Source organism: Budorcas taxicolor, chromosome 6, assembly GCF_023091745.1.
Source record: "Budorcas taxicolor isolate Tak-1 chromosome 6, Takin1.1, whole genome shotgun sequence".
NCBI classification, from domain to species: Eukaryota; Metazoa; Chordata; class Mammalia; order Artiodactyla; family Bovidae; genus Budorcas; species Budorcas taxicolor.
Genome location: NC_068915.1, coordinates 86,776,654 through 86,796,248, shown reverse-complemented (window position 1 = coordinate 86,796,248; position 19,595 = coordinate 86,776,654). Strand labels below are relative to the sequence as shown.

At 40.1% G+C, this 19,595-nt stretch overlaps 1 protein-coding gene across 1 annotated transcript in view; it reads right to left on the bottom strand.

The window, feature by feature from the left end:
• The window catches only part of SLC4A4 (solute carrier family 4 member 4), a 309,697-nt gene that overhangs the window by 98,535 nt on the left and 191,567 nt on the right, over positions 1–19,595 (bottom strand). The window contains exons 8-11 of the mRNA XM_052642087.1: positions 11,475–11,632; positions 3,666–3,753; positions 1,292–1,446; positions 227–340 (exon numbers count right to left, since the gene is read on the bottom strand). Of these exons, the coding sequence (XP_052498047.1) occupies positions 227–340; positions 1,292–1,446; positions 3,666–3,753; positions 11,475–11,632 (515 nt within the window). The remainder of the gene's footprint in view (positions 1–226; positions 341–1,291; positions 1,447–3,665; positions 3,754–11,474; positions 11,633–19,595) is intronic.

The following is a 19,595-nucleotide window of genomic DNA, read 5'->3' as shown; positions in this document are numbered from 1 at the left end:
TTGCTCACTGTTTGTCTCCCACCACTACAAAGTAAGACCCCTAAGGACAGAGGTTTTCCATTCATTCACTGCTGCAGCCCAAGCACCTGTGACTAACAGATATACCATAAACCTGTGTTGGCTAACCGAACATACAAACCAGTAACAAAGCACTGCTGGAAAGATTAAGGGGAATTCAGACCAGAAGGGAACCTCGTCATGAACGACAGAAGAATCCATCAGTTACCTTCCAGTGCGCTGCAATTCCTCGCAATCTGCATGTCCTCCTCCTCCATGGCCTCCATCGTGGGGCGTGTCCCCATTCATCTGAACATTCTCTCCACCTGAGTACATATTCTTTCTAATCAAGACAGCAGAGCCCAAGAGAAGATTAGTTTTACTTTATTCATCTGCCTCTTAGCTACACCGTGCACTAACTAATGAAGAGATGGACCAAAAACCCTTCGGGAGAGAGATCATTATTTCCTGCCACCATCCTGTGTGTGCTTAATCGCTCACTGGTGTCTGACTCGTTGCGACCCCATGGACTGTAGGTTCCTCTGCCCATGGGGATTCTCTAAGCAAGAATACTTGGCATGGGTTGCCATCCCCTCCTCCAGGGGATCTTCCCAACTGAGGGATCAAACCCAGGTCTTGCACATTTCAGGCAGATTCTTTACCGTCTAAGCCACCAAGGAATCCCGTGAATACTGGAGTGGGTAGCCTATCCCTTCTCCAGGGCATCTTCCTGACCCAGGAATTGAACCAGGGTCTCCTGCATTCCAGGCAGATTCTTTACCAGGGAAGCAGACAACTTTAATGTGTTCTAGTTAGAGCCAAAAAAAAAAAAAATGAGTAGATGAATAAAAAGTTGAATAAACTGTATGTTGTATGAAAGGGAAATTGTTTCATCTGGAAAACCACAGATTTCTCAAAAATGGCTTCCCCTCAATTATCTCACCCAATTTCTTAACCTCTTAAATCTACAGGGAGTCACCTTGAATAAACTGATCTTTCCACCCATAAAGGGGTCCCAGAAACATCCCAAAAGAATCTCTACAGTGTATTCCAATATCATAATCTGAGATCTCTAATTTGTAATCACTGAAGAATATCACCACATGCTCATTTTCCAGTGTCAACCAAATGTCAAACGAAGGCACATGTGTGATTCATTTGAGATAATACCTCAAGTTGAATGGAAATCTGTCAATATTAAGGCACTAGACAGAACCTCTTCCCTCTTCCAAAAAAAAAAAAAAAAAAATCTCCTTCTCAAGGATTAAAACTCCCAATGGCCTGATCATCTTACCTTTTGTCAGACGATGGAAGACTCTTAGGAGGCTCTATCCTGATTGCTGGATCCCATTCCCCAGGTGGAAGGACAATGACTTCATCTAGGAACTCATCTATGCCAGCAATCAGGTCCTGCCTATCTTTCGCTTTATAAGCAATGTCATGGAACACCTAAAGAATAAGAAGAGATGTGCTGATCCAACAAGGGAACTCTCCACATGCCTCAGATGTGGAAGCTGAAGAATGCAATCCATAATCTACTTTAACATTACTGTGACCATAGCCTCATATTTCCTACTGTTCAGCTTAATCCAAAATTTTTCAGTATCTAGATTATGAACCCGAAAAATATAGGTAGAGGCATGAGAAAACAGCTGTGCTTCTTTTATATGATTTTTTCCTAACAATACCATAAAATAGCATTGCCTTTCATCTCCCACTGGTATGTACTATTACTGATATGGTTGCCATGGAAGCCAGATGAAAATAGTTTAGAGAAATACACAGACAATCATTCCCTGAAATAAAAACTACTGGGCCAAACCACTGCTTCTAATTCAAGAAGGAAAAGTTCAAACTGAGTGTTAAGACTGGTTAAAACTCAAACTCTGCAGCTCTCAAACACACAAATAATGCGAGTTAAAGCAAAGGGGTTTTGAGTAGGTGATCATCTGTCTGTTTTTTAGGAAGCCAATAACCAAACCATCCAAGGTAGCAAATGTTCCATGTGTTTTATGCAAATATCCAAAGCAGGAGCTTCCAGATGTGTATCATACTCTTTGTCAATCATTCCATTCTTCTAACCTGCCTGATAAATCTGAAAGTCTTTTATACATGACCCAAGCCCTTCATACCTCGTAAGTCAAATTCTTTAGTCTCCAGGAAAGAAGATGGCTCCTGTTTGATACCTTTGGCTATTCTTAAAGATTGCTAAGTCTTTTCTCCTCAGTAGAATTTGTAAAAGCTATCAAACAAACAACACATAACGGTGTGGGGGTTTGGGGATTTATGGGAGATCATTCAAAGTGTAAGCATAACATCTGCAGTGGACACAACTAGCTAGAGCCTTATTTTCTCTTGCTACTTCCCACTATGGAGGCTGGAAAGTCAGTCACTTTCTTAGCCTAGCCTGCAGGTAAGGATGGGCAGTTCTGACTCATGGGATTAGAAAAAAAGAAAAAAAAAATGTGTGGGGGGAGCATTAAAATACCAGTTCAAAAAGAGAGACACAGCTAATATACCTTGCCTCCTCCTTCCTGCTTTGCTATAGATGGTGTGACTGGAGTTGACAGCAGTAGCCATCTTAAGACCACAAAGCAAGAGCCTTGGCACTTGATTTACCATTAAGCAGTTAAGTTAAACCAACTCCAGCAACTGCTTACCTCCAAATTTCCTAATATGTGTACAAAACAAACCCTAAATTGTTTAAGCCACAATAAGTCAGACTTCCTGTCATTTGCAGCCTAAAACATTTCCTTTTCTTCTTTTTATTTTTTGCCTAACGCATTTCTAATCAATACATCTTAGGGTGAAGAATTAAGAAATTGGAAATATGCAGAAATAAATAAAAGAACCCACTGAGATGCTTAGTTGCCTCAAAGGAAAAAAACAGCATTGCTATTCATCAGTGTTCCCAAATTAAGTAACCATCTGAGTAATCACCAAATTGAACTGCCATAACTAAATGCTCTATTCTCCACTCAACACATGGAGAAGCTAACATATCAAGCAATGAAGCAAAAACAAAACATTTGGCAAAATAGCAAGCTAGAAAGGCATAAAAGCAGAAATCAGCGATCCTATATTCTAACAGTATTTCTCCTACCATGAGACTAGTTCGGAGTTTCAACATGTCTAAGATGTGTGTAGTGACATTCAAGCTATTATGAGAGTACAGTCATAATTCCAAAGTGCCAGATACTTTGCAGAATGGTTGCTAATGCATTTTAGTATGTGTATCATTCCTTCCCACAAGATAAGAAAACCACAAAAACAGGTACTTGCTGATACCTAAGGGAAAATGCATTTTACTATGCGTTATTTTATAAAACCCATTTCTGAAACAAAACACTTGAATTTGCAGGATGAATATATTAAACATTTTAAGAGATTATGTTAATACAGTGACTTGAACCTTTTAAATAATATTTAATATACTTCAGTTTTCAGAACTGCAAATGTTTAGAAAAATATGACTTATTCTAACATAAAATTTATTTTTTGAAAACTGTTAAAAGCAGATGTCAGCTCATTTGCACACATGACTGTATCTCATGTTTTAAAGAAGGTTGGTAACTGCATAACTCTAATTGAATAAATTGTGACAGCCAACTCACAGTATAAGAACACAAGAACGACATTCACAGATCACCACCTTCCTGATTTCCTACCTCATCAGACATCAAGGTGGCAATGGCTCTGCCGATCTCATGGTAAGACTTGGCTTTCCCCTTAGGACCTAAGAGAATGAATAAGAACCTAATGGGAGAGGAAAGAAGCAAAGGCTATAACACATATTTCATCAAACTCAATACACATAACACTGAGACATGTTTAATCCTAATTCATAAAAAGGTTAGGCCTAGAATTCATCTTTAAAACAAAGGTTACAGTCTTGGTAATATGAAAGGCACTCTTCCACACTATTGTGAAACACAAATTGTTGTTCGTTTTATTTGGAAGCAAGGGAGAATTGAGCATGGAACCCTAAAAAGCTTCTTCTTGAAGAAGGAAAGGTTCACTATATGATTAAGTCTTTCTTTTCCAAACTTTCTTTCTCTTCCGACTTTTCAGAATCTTTGGAGAAAACCCATTAAGCACAATAACTAGAAAGACTTAGCACATCTTCTTATTTTTCTGACTTTTCTTCACTCAATATTGATGGTGACAAATGATTCTCTCCATATTTTAAAAAAATATTTCTACTCATAAGTGGCTGGGAGTCAGCAAAATCCAGCTCCTCTACAATAAGCCACATGCTGACAACCAAAGCAAAGGAGGAAAAATATGAGAGAAATTCAATATAAAACATCATTCACAGTTAAAATTCTTTTACAGGATTCCTCATTTTCTTTTCCAAACTTGTTTTCTTGATAATGCACTGTTCCACAGTAGTTAGGTCCTGAAACTTGCAATAACGAGCTTATCTCCACTCAAGATCACCCCTTATCATGTTGGAAGGAATCCCTCACTGATCACAAGGGCAAAGATGCAACTCTCAACTGGGGAGCAGGAAGTAAATGAATTCAAAAACAGACAAAAGGCAATACTAGACAAATCCCTGCCTTGCTTATTTCTGCTCATATCTTACCTAACATGGAGTTACTGAGGACAATAAAAATGACCAGATCCTATGTCTGCACAGCTTTCTAAAGCTTACAAAGCATTTCACACTCACGTATCATTTAAACTCCTACTATCCTTTGCTATAAGGACACGTATCTCACTCCCATTTAATGGTGAAGAAACCTAGGCTCAAGGAAGGTAATGGATGGGCTCAAAGACTGTCCCTAATGAATGACAGAGTAGGTGGCTGGATGGTATCATGGACTCAATGAACATGAGTTTGAGCAAGCTCTGGGATGTAGTAAAGCACAAGGAGGCCTGGTGTGCTGCAGTCCATGGGGTCACAAAGAGTTGGACATGACTAAGCAACTGAACAACAAGATAGATAGGACTTTTTACCTCCTGTTTTTTTTTTTTTTCAGCACACAGTTCTGCTTAATAATACCTGTGCAACCTATACACCAGAGAAAGCTATCCAACTATGACTTCCATAGGCCACTCTTGGGAAAGACGTTGTGGATACTTAGCTGGGGACAAGAAAGCTTAAGTAAGGTCTTATGAAACCACAAATGGCTTAGGATGTTTGTTGGCAAAATTTTCTTTTTTACTAATTTATTCATATTTTTGTTGTTTAAGAAAGGGCTATTGATAGCCAACACTCTTCAAGGTATTAGGGTCTGTTCTCAAATGCCCTTGAATAGATAGTTTCATTTTTCATCATAAAATTTAATCTAAAGAGTAAAGAAAAAAAAAACAAATTGAGAATGTAAGAAGGTAAATCTGAATGTCTGAATACTCAGAGTTTATACCAGAATAACCATAAAACCATTCAGTATTTATTTGCTCAGAAACCAATTCTGGAGTGGAGCGGTGAACTGGCTTTCAAGTGTTATCACAGTAGATGAAATGGGCAAAAGCAATCAGCAGGCATGAAAGTCATTCAAGTATGAAGGAAGTCATTATTAGAACTGGGTTTTAATTCTTCTAACTAGGACTTGCCTTTCTCTGAAGCTGAACCTAAATTATACGCCACCACATACAGTATTATCAAGAGCTTTTTTAATTGACAGAAAAGTACAATGCCCTTTTCTGAAGGGATGGCTCACTGAATGAGTGCAACACCTGAAAAAAATATTTAACAACTAAAGTAAAATACAAATCTCATTAAAAAACACCTACAGTACTTTTCATATGTCCCAATTCTATTTACTTGTTTACCAAGGGCCAGCTGTCAGGCAGGACAATAGGGCATAGCTTTAGACAGAAGTGGGCAAATGTGGTACAGCAAGAGAACATATATAACACCTGGATGCTTTACTTAATACATTTTTAAATAATGTATTTCCTTTGCCTGTCATTTTTTTTTATTATTTCAGGCTTCCCAGGTGGCACAGTGGTAAAGAAACCATCTGTCAATGCAGGAGACTCAAGAGAGCCAGGTTTGATTCCTGGGTTGGGAAGATCCCCTGGAGAAGGAAATGGCAACCCACTCCAATATTCTTGCTGAGAGACCCCGTGAACAGAGGAGCCTGATGGGCTACAGTCCAAAGGGTCTCAAAGAGTCAGATACAACTGAGCATCTGAGCACATCCAAATATTAGCATCTGAGCACTACACAATATCTAACCCTTTCCAGAACCACTGTCTACATCTTCCTACCTCTCCCCAGTATCTGCATCATGATTATTTTACATTTATAAATATACACTATGGAAATGCATATTTATCAACTGACACGTGAATTAATTATCAGGTTGACTATATGGCAACAAAACCAAAATCGTGTCTTATTAGAAAGTGCAGAAAATGCTCTCAGTCATTAATAGTCCTCAAATAAATTCCGGCAGACAATGGGCAGCTGGTCCAAGGGATAACAGAGTAATGGCTCCTCCACCTTAAATCCTATGAGATGAGGGGATACATTTTCTACAAATATTTACTCTTTACTAAAGAGCACCAAAGAAGAAATGGCAGTAGCAGACCAGTGGTGATCATAAAAAAACCATTTATCATAGTAGCAAAACCATTCATAGTAGCAAACCCAGTATATGAGAGCTATAGTGTTTTCATTAAGTTAGATACAAAGGCATAATTCCTCTTTCCTGAGTAATGTGATTTTTATTAAAACATATATATATGTTCATATATATGTGTTCATATATATATGTTCATATATATATGTTCATATATATATGTTCATATATATATTCATATATATATATATATATAAAGTATAAAGAAAATCATCAAGTGCCAAATAGAAATAAAAAGTTATGTATCAGTTAAAATTTTCACATTACTTCAGTCAGGAACCACTGAGTAGATAGAGAGGAACTCTGGACACCCACAAGTAGCAGGAAATATCACCTCAGGTCAAGAATTTCATCTGTAGGGAACCAGACCCTTAGGAAGACTGTAATTTGAAGTGCACTGTTGAAATGGGGGTGAGAGATGAGAGATCTGGGAAAACTAACAACACAGAACAACTCATCGAGTTGAAGTTCCCTCTGCCTAAAACATGTTCTCTCCTCTTTAACCCTCCAAGACGCAAAAGCTGTTACAACTTGTATGACAGAAGCACATCTTGCCAAACTCGGCTTTTATAACGTACTCAAAACTTCTTTCATGACTCAAGTGGTCTGTTTGTTTGTTTTTTTTTTGTCAATGGACAGATGTTATTTTTAACCAGAAGCTTTTTTTCTTTATTAACGAATTAGAGTAAACATTACATTTCTGTGGTTGAAAGGGCACAGCCCATATTGCTGGCTCAGGGGAAATAATTTATGTTGCTGAGCTCTTTGTATTTGCTTATAACTAGACACAAGTCACAGAATTTATAATAGTGCCTCGCTGTGTCAAGAATCTTCATGAGGCCCTTCCACTCTGATGTGCTCACTTTTCCATGTAACTAATCATGCCTGGCGGAGAAGGCAATAGCACCCCAACTCCAGTACTCTTGCCTGGAAAATCCCATGGATGGTGAAGCCTGGTAGGCTGCAGTCCATGGGGTCACTAAGAGCTGGACACGACTGAGCGACTTCCCCTTCACTTTTCACTTTCACGCACTGGAGAAGGAAATGGCAACCCACTCCAATGTTCTTGCCTGGAGAATCCCAGGGATGGGGGAGCCTGGTGGGCTTCCATCTATAAGGTTGCACAGAGTCAGACACAACTGAAGCGACTTAGCAGCAGCAGCAGCAGCAATTGTGCCAGGGGAGAATGCCTCTAGCATTCACCACAACAAAAATCAGTACCAGATGATCTGCATCCAAAACCAATGGACTATACTCATATTCACAAAATAATTATAGGCATAAACAGGGCATAATATCAGAAAAAGAGCCAGCCTTCCTAAACTACTCCATCTTTTCAGAGATGTGCACCCCTCCTCCTTCCTTATATATCACAGCCATTCTAAAATAAACTCAGCATGTACCAATCCCTTACTTCCTTTTTTTAAAACAACAGTGAATCAAATAACCCATTATTCATATTTAGTGGCTCTGGAAAATGTGGCTAAACTGTAGCTTCCTCAATAAATTCATAAGGAGCACAAACCCATCATAACCAACCATACTGCACATGGTAAACAGCAGTGAGCCACTGGAAGACTGTTACACAAGACAGAACTGAACTAGCAAGACCTCCATCCCAATTCCTCTATTAGAAATTTTATGGTTTTGACAATGAGGCACAAAGAATTGCTTTCAGGTAGATCATTATTTATAACATAAAATAGATGTTAACTAAGGGTGACACAAAGGAATAAACATTCTAATTTTACAGAGGGCTAGAGCTCCCTTTATAATTATTTGCCTCAGATGTCAAAATCAAGGTAAGAAAAGCATAGATTGATCAAGGGCTTTGATTAGTCTTCATGGGAAAACCCTAAAGCATTTTATGGCAATCCATTCTAGGAGTCTCCTTAGATTTTCCCAAAGAGCCTGGCTTCAGAGTCAGAAATCTGCGCTGACAGTGCGTCATCCATGTGGCTCCATCTCTGAACTGTAAAATGGGAATTATATTCATCTCCATGTGGCCCATAAATATGACTGAGCGGCAGCCTCAATGGAACAGATGTAAGATGACAGCAAAGCAAAGTGCCTCTTAAGATACTAAGAAAATCATAAACATACCCGACTAAGTCACCAAAGAACAGAGTTTATCTGCTTTCACATGGATGACAAGAAGGTCCTCTGTGTAGAAAACATCTACCCAGTTTGTAGGAGTCCAGCTGCAAACAGAAAGCTAAACTAAATCAAGCACAGACCAGAGTGGATAGAGAAATTCTTGAACTCTATGCAAAGGGAGTGGCTATTATCATATTTCCTAAAAGATGCATGGTAGTAATGCTATTTATTATAAATAGTAAGAAGAAGAAGAATAAGTAAAAGAGCCTGTCTTTCACCTTCAAAAGGAAAGGAAAAATGGAAAAACTTTTTCAAAAGAAAAAATGACCGTCATTACAAGATGTGCACAGAAACAGATTTCTCAGGTTTCTGTGCAAGATAGCGGGGTGGCATGCATGTTAAAGCATACAGCTGAGTGCAGAGACATCTTCCACAATGACCACCAGGCTCCTTGTGGGATTTCCTTTATTGGATTTCACAGGATGCAGCCATTGTAAGTGGCCCTGTATTACTCACACACAAAAAAGCTAATGAGACTCCCTTCTCAGTGATTACAGCTTGCCCTGGTTCAGAGCATAGCAAATGGATAAAACTATTTCCTGGAAAAACGTTAACATGCTAGGATATATTATTGAGATTACTGCCCTGAAATAGCTTTATGGCATTATTGAATTATTTTCCCTTGAATAGACTGGGCTCCTTTTCTCAATTCAAATAATGCTTGATTTTTACCTCTAGACTAGTACCATTGTCCAGGACAGAAAAAGATGAGCCGGAGAGGAGCAGATGATAAGAGGGACTCCCAAATGGTCATGACTTGCTACTTAATGAGCTTGTGTTATTGTTTAAATAAAAAACCTTTTAAAATATTTTTATTTGTAGCTTCTAAGAGAAAAAGAATAAAAAAATTAAAAAGAGCAACTGAACACTTCCTGGCATGTCTTTTTCTTTCAAGCTCCAGAAAAGTTGGTCCAAAGAGACATAAATAAAACCAAAGGGACATGCAAGCTGGAGTTCAGCCATGACTGAGTCAGCTAGCTGTTCGCCAGGTGATTGCTCAGATGAACCTGCAAGGCTCTGCTGGAATGTTTTCAAGCAAAAAGCTAAGTTACAGAAAACACAAATCATGATAATCCCATTAACTGAATAAGCTATAACTATCCCCTTTCCTCTGCTATTTGTCCAATGACTGCTTATATTATTTCTATATTGTTATATGACAAGTATTCTCCCTGTTGTTAGTGTCTAAGAAATAGAAAAATGGGATAAAAATGCCTGTGTGAAAAAAAATGGCCTGTAATGTGAAAAATGGAAGGCCATAAGGAAATGTTCTCCTAATTTTCCTCCTGAATTGGCTCAAAACAAATCTTGAGCCCCTTATCTTGTTGGTTTACCTTGCTCAGACCATCTGAGACCACTGGAAATCCATAGCCTCTCCTGCTCACCTGGAGAAACCTAAAGAAAAGTTCCCTGCCCTTGCCCTGGGCACTACCCCCCACAAAAGGCCCTACTTTATAATAATTTTCTAATGTCAACCTGAAGATTATAGACTTCTCTTTAACCTATTCCTAAGCACAAACTTATTTGAACCATTAGCTTCCATTTACCTACTACACTTGACATAGAAGTCAAGCTTCCTAGCTCCTCTACTGGGCTCAGATACAGAGGAAAATAAGAAAGGATGACTTCTAAGGTACTGTGCAGCATGAGTACATGATTGTAATAACACTAGTATACTTCCTTTTAAAATAAAACTTTATGATTCCTAACATGTAACAGTAAAATACACAAATTTAAGTGTACAACTTAATGATTTTTACTTTTGTGCATATATATAATAAATACATATTGTTATTTAGTCGCTCAGTCATGTCCAACTCTTTTGCGACCCCATGGACTATAGCCTACCAGGCTTTGTCCACATTCTCCAGGCAAGAGTACTGGAGTGGATTACCATTTCCTTCTCAAAGGGATTTTCCTGACCCAGGGATTAAATCTGCATCTCCTTCACTGGCAGGAGGATTCTTTACCACTGAGTCAAAACACATATATACATGTCTATATATGTACACACAGACACATTTACATATATTGATATATATAATGTGTCAATGGCAACCCACTCCAGTACTCTTGCCTGGAGAGTCCCATGGATGGAGGAGCCTGGTAGGCTACAGTCCATAGGGTCGCTGGGAGTCGGACATGACTGAGAGACTTCACTTTCACTTTTCACTTTCATCCATTGGAGAAAGAAATGGCAACCCGCTCCAGTGTTCTTGCCTGGAGAATCCCAGGGACGGGAGAGCCTGGTGGGCTGCCATCTCTGGGGTTGCACAGAGTCGGACACGACTGAAGCAACTTAGCATATGTATGTATGAACATACTCACTATCAATTTTCTAATAAAACAGAGAGCAAATGAAAGCAACTCAGACCTCTGAACCATTTACCAATGATCTTAGAGAAGTTACTTAAACTCTCAAACTGTTTCTTCATCTATAAAATCCCATATAGTTCATACCTTAAAAATTATTATGAGTATTAAATAGGCTAATCCATCAGAAACTATTCCATAGTCCAATGAATTATTATAATCATTATTACTACTACACATCTGCCAAGTCAACCAAGAGCATTAAAGTCAGACTGAACTGTTATTTCAAGTTAAACCTTTTCGACATGCTTGCTTTGGATGTACCCTCATCCTATTAGCTCTATAGCCTGAGGGGGAGGAGTTTTCCCTATGACCACACTGTGGACCCCAGTGGGTCAGGGAGCAGCTTACCTTGTGGGCACAGGGACCTCAGTCAGGGCACCCAGCATGACTGCCTGCTGCAGCCGAACAAAAGCAATGAAAGGAGAATCCAAGAAGTCTACCTCGCCAACAAGCACGTTGGAAGCTTCTGCATCACGTGGCAGTTTTTTCATGAATTTATTCTTCAGCTGCATGGGAAGAGCCAAGAAGACACAACTTATTTCCAGAGAAGGGAACTCAAAGAAATTTCTTTATGAGTCTATGTGCACCAGGCAGGCCCTAGCTAGCCATTCATCTATTATGTCTAACCATTCTATTATAATAAGTATTTCTCTGTATTTTGGATGCAAAAACATTAAGCGTATAGTCATGCGGTTTACATATAAAACAATGTTTACATACATATCAATTCATTTACTTATTCAACTCAATAAACATGAGTTTAAGAGTCTCCTGGGAGCCAGGAACTGATCTAAGCCCTGATGATAAGGGATGTGTCAACTAATGACATGGCCTTCTTGAGCTTATATTCCAGCAAGGGAGAAGTAAAATAGAATTTAAAGTAGTGGTAAGTGTTGAGAAGAAAAAGTAAGACATGTAAAAGGGTACGTCTTTAGACAAGGAGGTCAGGGAAGGCCTCTGAAGAAGCACATTTGACACTGGGGTAAGGGGACAAGCCAAGTAAAGATCTGGGCAAAGAAAATTCTAGGCAAAGAGAAGAGAAAGTGCAAAGCCTCTGACCAGGCAAAAGCTGGGCAGCAACAGTAGGTGGCCAAGTGTGTGGGAGTAGAGGAGCACAGGAGAGAAAACGCAGCAGATGAAGCTGCAGACACGAGGGGGGCCAGCAGGTGAGGATCTTGAAGGCACAGTAAGGCGTTTCAGATGTTTTAAACAGAACTTACCCACTCAAGACAAGTCCATGGAAAAGTGGAGTACAAAGACCTAAATTTAGGAGATATCACCATGTAATCAGGATTTAAGACCATGCGGTAAGATGACACAACCTCAGGTGTAAGTGTAGACAGAGGAAAGGGCTGTCCATTGACCCTTAACATCTGTCCATTGATCCTAAACCCTGGGCTACCTTACCTTTTATAGGAATGGAAGCAGATATTGGCAGAGGACACTGAAAAAGAGCAACCCGGCCTTCACCAACCAGGACTTTAGGTGAAGAAAGGGAACAATGAGGAGAGGATTATCTGCTTCAGTGTCAAAGGCTGCTGGAAGTTCAAATAAGATGAAAACTAAGAAAGGACTAATGATGGAACCTGGACCACGAGGGAAGTCCCAGTGGTCTTATGGGAGACTCCATACTCCCAACGCAAGGGTCTTGGGTTCAATCTCTGGCCAGGGAACTAGATATCACATGTGACAACTAAGAGTTAGCATGCTGCAGCTATAAAAAGAATCACAGCTAAAAAGATCCCACATGCAGCAACCAAAAGACCCAGCACAGCCAAATTATTAAAAAATGTTTTTTAAAAGAAAGTAAAGACCAATGAATTTGACAGGAAGGAAGGGCTGGATGATCCATACAAGAGCGGACACCAGGCTACCCAGTAAAGAATAAGACGTGAAAAAATGGAGACAGGGAGTAGAGAGAAACAGGGAGTAGAGAGAATTCTTCTGAGATATGTTGCTACCAAGAAAAGCCAAGAACTGAGGTAGGTGAAGAAAGGGATAAATGGAGACTTTTCATGGGGAATGTGATCACAATTTGGAATGTTCATGAAGATGATCTAGTAAAGACAGATTACTACTGTAGGAGAAATGGGCATAACTGCAAATCAGCTCAAGCAACCTTGAACTATTGAGAAGAGAGATATCCATGCATAGCTAGAGGGATTAAATCCAGATGGAACACAGCTCATCCATTCTAACCAGGCAAGGCAGACTTTAGGTAGAGTTAGGGGTGATCTGGGAAGTCTATGGGGTGAAGATGAGGATTCCAAGGACTTACATTTTTTCAGTGAAATATGAATGACCTGATGGTGAGGAGGAGGAAGACGGATGTACATGGGAGCTTGAGGAGAAAGGTAAAGGTGTAAAGTGCTTTTCTTGGAGAGTAACGGTTGCCTTTGCCAACAAAGGTCTGTCTAGTCAAGGCTATGGTTTTTCCAGGGGTCATATATGGATGTGAGAGTTGGACTATAAAGAAAGCTGAGTACTGAAGAATTGATGCTTTTCAACTGTAGTGTTGGAAAAGACTCTTGAGAGTCCCTTGGACTGCAAGGAGATCCAGCCAGTCCATCCTAAAGGAGATCAGTCCTGGGTGTTCATTGGAAGGACTGATGTTGAAGTTGAAACTCCAATACTTTGGCCACCTGATGCGAAGAGCGGACTCATTTGAAAAGACCCTGATGCTAGGAGGGATTGGGGGCTGGAGGAGAAGGGGACGACAGAGGATGAGATGGCTGGATGGCATCACTGACTCAATGGACACGAGTTTGGGTAAACTCTGGGAGTTGGTGACGGACAGGGAGGCCTGGCGTGCTGCGGTCCATGGGGTCGCAAAGAGTTGGATACAACTGAGCGACTGAACTGAACTGAATTGAAAGGTTGCCTAACAGTCACTTTGAAAACTTATCCTGTAGACGTTATTCATTCATTTCCCCTCCCAACCCAGCTCCCACTTAGAATAGGCTTGTTCAAGTATCCTACAATGAGTGGGAAATGTCTCCCAACAGCTCAAGGAAAACATCTCAACAATGACAAAAAGATAGAGACAAGAATTTTGCAAGAAGATTTCTGATATACCCTTCTCACCAATATGAATGTCTCCCCACTTAAGTTAAAAGTTACCAGTGAACTTTTTTCTGCCACAGGTTATCACCTCTATGGGAAGTAGGAGGCGTGGCCCAATTTTCCCCAGTAATGAAAAATTACAGTAGAGTTTTATTTTCTATTTCCATATAAATAGTTCTCAAAAAGGGAAAATAAGTGCCATGAAAACTGATCCCCAAAACCATCACCTTCAGTAGCATTTTAACAAGATTCTTGCCTTTGGAACTTCATACAAGAAGAAAACTGAGAGGCACAAAAAAAAAAAAAAAAGAAGGAAGTTGGAACTAATAATTTAGTGGAAACCAAAAAAAAGCCACAAAGGCAAGATATACATTTTTGGATGTTAGAAACACAACTACTAGCAGTAAAAGACTTTTCCAAAGTTTATACCATTAATCCTTCAAATAATACTAATATTTCCAAAAAGTCTGTTTACTTCTACAGATACAAAAAGAGCAGCCATGGGAATAGTCTAAAACCATCAAATTGTTATTATAGTCAAAGGAAGTTGCAGTAATGCATTGCTCTGTGTAACACGGAGTAGAGTGTGGGATATGGTCAAGTGACCCAAAGGCATAATGAAATACCACTGCTAGAGTAATCTTCTTCCGACTCTTTCCAGAGAGAGCTCCCATTACCAACACGGGGCATGAAGCTCTATAATCATCTGATTGTATTTGCCATTCTCTCCAGCACTCTTTGCTGTAGTTAGGTAGGTAATCTGGTCATAATCTCCTGTTTTAGGTACTTAGCTTCCCACACTTAGGACCAAAAAACTGTCCTTTCCTCATTTCTACCTTTTCTAAACCTCCTTAAAGAGTTCAGAACAAGCCTTTCCACTCTCTCAGCACCGCTCCTTGGGATCTCCAGAAGCACGCATTTGTTTTTTTTAAATTTTTTCAATTGGAGTATAATTGCTTTACAATGTTGTGTTTCTGCTGTAAAACAATGTCAATCAGCTATGTGTATACATATAGCCCCTCCTTCTTCAGCCTCCCGTATAACCCCCATCCCACCTGTCTAGGTCATCTCAGGACACTGAGCTGAGCTTCCTGTACTGTACAGCAGCTTCCCACTAGTTATCTGTCTCATACATGGTAGCGTATATATGTCAGTCCTACTCTCTCAATTCGTCCCAGAAGCATTCATTTTGGAATCATGCTTTTGCCAAGGCTGAAGTCTTTGCTCTTAGCTCCCTGAGGGTTAGAACAGTTTATCCCCCCACAGAACTGATTGCTTCCTTTGCAACATAAGTCAGTTATTGTAAATATTTTGAATGGAAGGAATGAGCTCTGCAGCATTTACAGTCAGACCACAAGAACATTCAATACCCAGGAAAGTTCAAGAGGTTTTAGAGGCCCATTCTAGAACATACTAAATGTCTGGATCTATCACTAAGTAACTACTGACTCACAGAACATGCAGAATATCCCACAGTCATATTCTTCCACAAAATGTTTTACTTATATGGTACCTTTACTGAGATGACTACACCATTTTGGAAAAATTGAAGCATGTTTTTAAAGCTAGAGGAACCGCATTCTATGTGCTCAGAAGAGAAGTAGTTATAAAGATATATTCTTTGAGATCAGCAAATCTCACACTGTGTTTGTAGGCCACTAGTGTTCTTGAAGAAACTAGCAGCCATTCCAAAATAAAAATGTGTGGTGCCTGAGGTGCCCTGGAACTTAGTCCTCAGATGACTCTTTTCTCTACACACGTTCCTGGATGATCTCGACAAGCCCCCTGCCTTTAAATTCCATCTGTGTCCTGATGGCTCACAGATCTATGGGCTTTCCTGGTGACTCAGATGGCTAAGAATCTGCCTGCAATGCAAGAGACCCAGGTTCAATCCCTGAATAGGGAAGATCTCCTGGAGAAGGGACCCACTCCAGTATTCTTGCCTGGAGAATTCCATGGACAGAGGAGCCTGGCAGGCTACAGTCCATGGGTCACAAAGAGTTGAACAGATTTACTTCAGCCAGGCCCTCTTACCTGAGGTCCAGTCCCATTACATCTATCCTCAGAAGTCTAATCGGCATTACAAATTTTACAAATCCAAAACTGAGCCCCCCTCCCAAGAGTCCCCTCAAACTAGCTCATCCTGGAGTCTTGCTCATCTGGTTCATGGCAGCTCCATTTTTCCAATGCCCAGGCCCAGACCTTGCTGTCATCTTCCACACTTCTCCTCCTCTTACACCCCATGCCGATTCTATCAGTGAATCCTGTTGGATCCACCATCAGAGATGTCCAACCATTTCTCACCATCTTCACTGCCACCACCCTGGGCCACATTACAAGCACCTCCCTCCTGGGTTATGGCATTGGTCTCCCAGCTGGATTGTTTGCTTCTGCCCTTGCCCCCCGCCCTACTCCCGTCTGTTCACCGAAGCAGCCAGAGCAATCAAATCAGGAGTCAGATAAAAACGTTCTGTTGGTCCCCATTCCACTAACAGAGAGGGCAGTCTTATTATGACAAGCCACAACTCCAGCACCATCAGGCTCCCCATCAGCTCCCTGACCTCGTTTGCAGCTGCTTTTTCCTGGTCTTCTTCAGGCCCACCATCCCAGGGGCCAAACCTTCCCTCTGACACACCGGGCACACTCTTCCCTCAGGGCCTTCACATCTGCTGTGTGTCTGAATGGAATGTCTGCAGGGCTCCCTTCCTCACTTCCTTCGGATCTTTACTTAAGTCACTTCTCAACACTGAGACCTTCCCTGGCCACATTTGTTAAAATTTCCACTCCCCCTTCCCCACAGGTTCTTCTTACTCCTCTGTCCTACCTTATGTTTTCCTTTGTACTTATTACAAACATGCTACAATTTTTACTTATCTTCCTTATTATCTGCCTCCTCACTAGAATGTAAGTTCCCTAATAGAAGGATAATATCCATCTCTCTTGTTCAGTGTTACATCCTTAATGCCTAGAAGAAAAGATGAAATAAATGTTTGTTCAGTAAATGAATGGTGCTTATTATTTCTGCTCTTTCCAATGAGTTTTCCTAACTCTTCTCTTAAAGCAGTTGTTTCTGGGCATCCCACCACCACCCAGTCCATCTAAGTGGACAAAAGGCCTAGACAGGACTCATCTTACCAAACTCCCCTACTGATAACAGTGATTGGTCCAAAGGATGGATGCACCATCTACACAGGGACCAAAACATTTTGGAAAATTAACATTCAAATAAATGTGTAAAAATCAATGTTTCCCTTTCACCTAAGGTTGTTACCCTCTTTGCTGGAAGGGCCTGTCACAAGATTGTCCGCACTAGGAGAGAATGAGGTCAACGGCCAAAATGAAACACAAAATTGGGAGAGAAAAATGGATGAAAAGAGAGATTGCTGAGTCCCCAGCCTCAGGCCCTGAGGTCCTGTAGCCTCTCCGTTCTGTGAACTCATCAAGAATTATTACTGGTTATATAAGCCAGAAAATTCCATTTGGGGCTTAAATTAATTTGAGGTGATTTCTGTCTACTGCAGTCGAGACCCTTCACAAAAAAGTGTTTTGTCAAATGAATCTGAGGAGTACCAGGCCAGACAGAATTAAACAAGTTTCTGTGCGACCCACTCTTCAGAGCTTTGAGTAGGCATGTACGCCAAAGGACGCTTTATCTCCCACTCGGAGATAAATAAGGCACATTTTGATATGAAAGCAGATTTTAAAATGCTGTTAGGGACAGAAATTTTCTCATCTCTCATTTAATCCTACTCTCAGCTCCATTTAATTCTCTTTAAATTTAACAGGGGCCTCAAATGTTCAAGGCCTGATGTGGGCACTGCAAGGAACACACAGACTCTGCTCACCTAAAGTTTAAAATCCAACGAAGAGAAGCAAATATAGAAATAGCTCTACTGAAATGAGACACATAAAGATAGTATGAAAGGTATATTGTTCAATGGAGGTCACAAAACATAGCAATAGAGTTCAAGAGTTCTTCTATGCATCCAAGTTTACAGATTCCTCTCATAAAGGTGGCTCATCAAATATTGATTCATATAGGTTCCCTTTTTCAAGTACCTCAACAATACCTGATAACGGAAAAAGTAATGACTGAAGTATAAAAAGCAACTATGGGCTTACACAATAAAAAGTGAACAGCAATACAGTACTAACAAAAACATTATTAACATTACACAGAATGGTGAAGAACAACTCACAAATTACAAAGAACAGCAGAAGATACTGAAAATAAGAGCAAAATCAGGTTGAGGATCATTCAACAACCTTATCTGGATTGAATTACAAAGATAGTCTGACATTTCTTTCTTATAGATCACTAGCTGATGCTCCAAGGGATATATAGCCTGGATTTCATGCAGGGTCAACTATGAGAACACACAGCAGAAAAAATTGCTTTAGACAACCTTGATTCCAAAAGAAATGAATTTCAAAGGGCTGCATCTGGTAAGAGGTAATTTGGCTAGCTCAGGGGCTTCCCAGGTGGTGCAGTGGTAAAGGATCTGCCTGCCAACGCAGGAGGTACAAGAGATGCAAGTTTTATCTCTGAGTCAGGAAGATCCCCTGGAGGAGGAAGTGGCAACCCACTCCGGTACTCTTGCCTGGGAATCCCATCGACAGAGGAGCCTGGAGGGTTATAGTCCATGGGGCTGTGCATGCACACATGCAATCTGACCATCTTAGCAATTTGGGAACAGTTTTTGTCTATCAGATAACAATACCAACTCTGTGAGTCCAGGGATGTACATTTCAGGTTCCTTTAATGCTAACCTGTTCCTTTAATGCTAGCAATACAGGTTAGCATTGCTATAATGCTACAGGTTAGGTCTTGCTATAATAATTCAGTTAATTACTTTCTGATTGGCTTCCTAAGAACCCAGTGATCACAGTACCAGCGTAACAAGAAACTAGAGATCATAAACAGATAAAGCAGAACAACAGTGATAGCTTCTTGGAATGATCACCCTATGTGATGATGGGAAAGTTACTCATACTCAAGTGATATGCATCACATATAGCTAACTGAAAAAATCATACTGTAATCAATCTCAACTGACTGGGATAACATTATATCCTCCCACCCATACCATCACCCTCAGACCTTCAGCATCATCTGGTAAGTAGGTTCAGGCTATCATATTATTGTAGTCATTAGGCAAGTATTTAAACCCTACCTATTATTCTTTGCCATTAGCAGCATATGTTAAAATAAATGTAATAAAGTGTCATTTATAACCAGGAGTACTCACAATTTGTCATTTGAGTCTGATTTATTAGAAGGTGACCCTATAGGCTGTTCAATGCCCTTTTAAAAAATGAATAAACTAAAAAAAAAGATGGAAACTTACATGAAGCCCCCAAAAACAGAAAATAAAAACATAATTGCCAATGTCATGTATATTTACA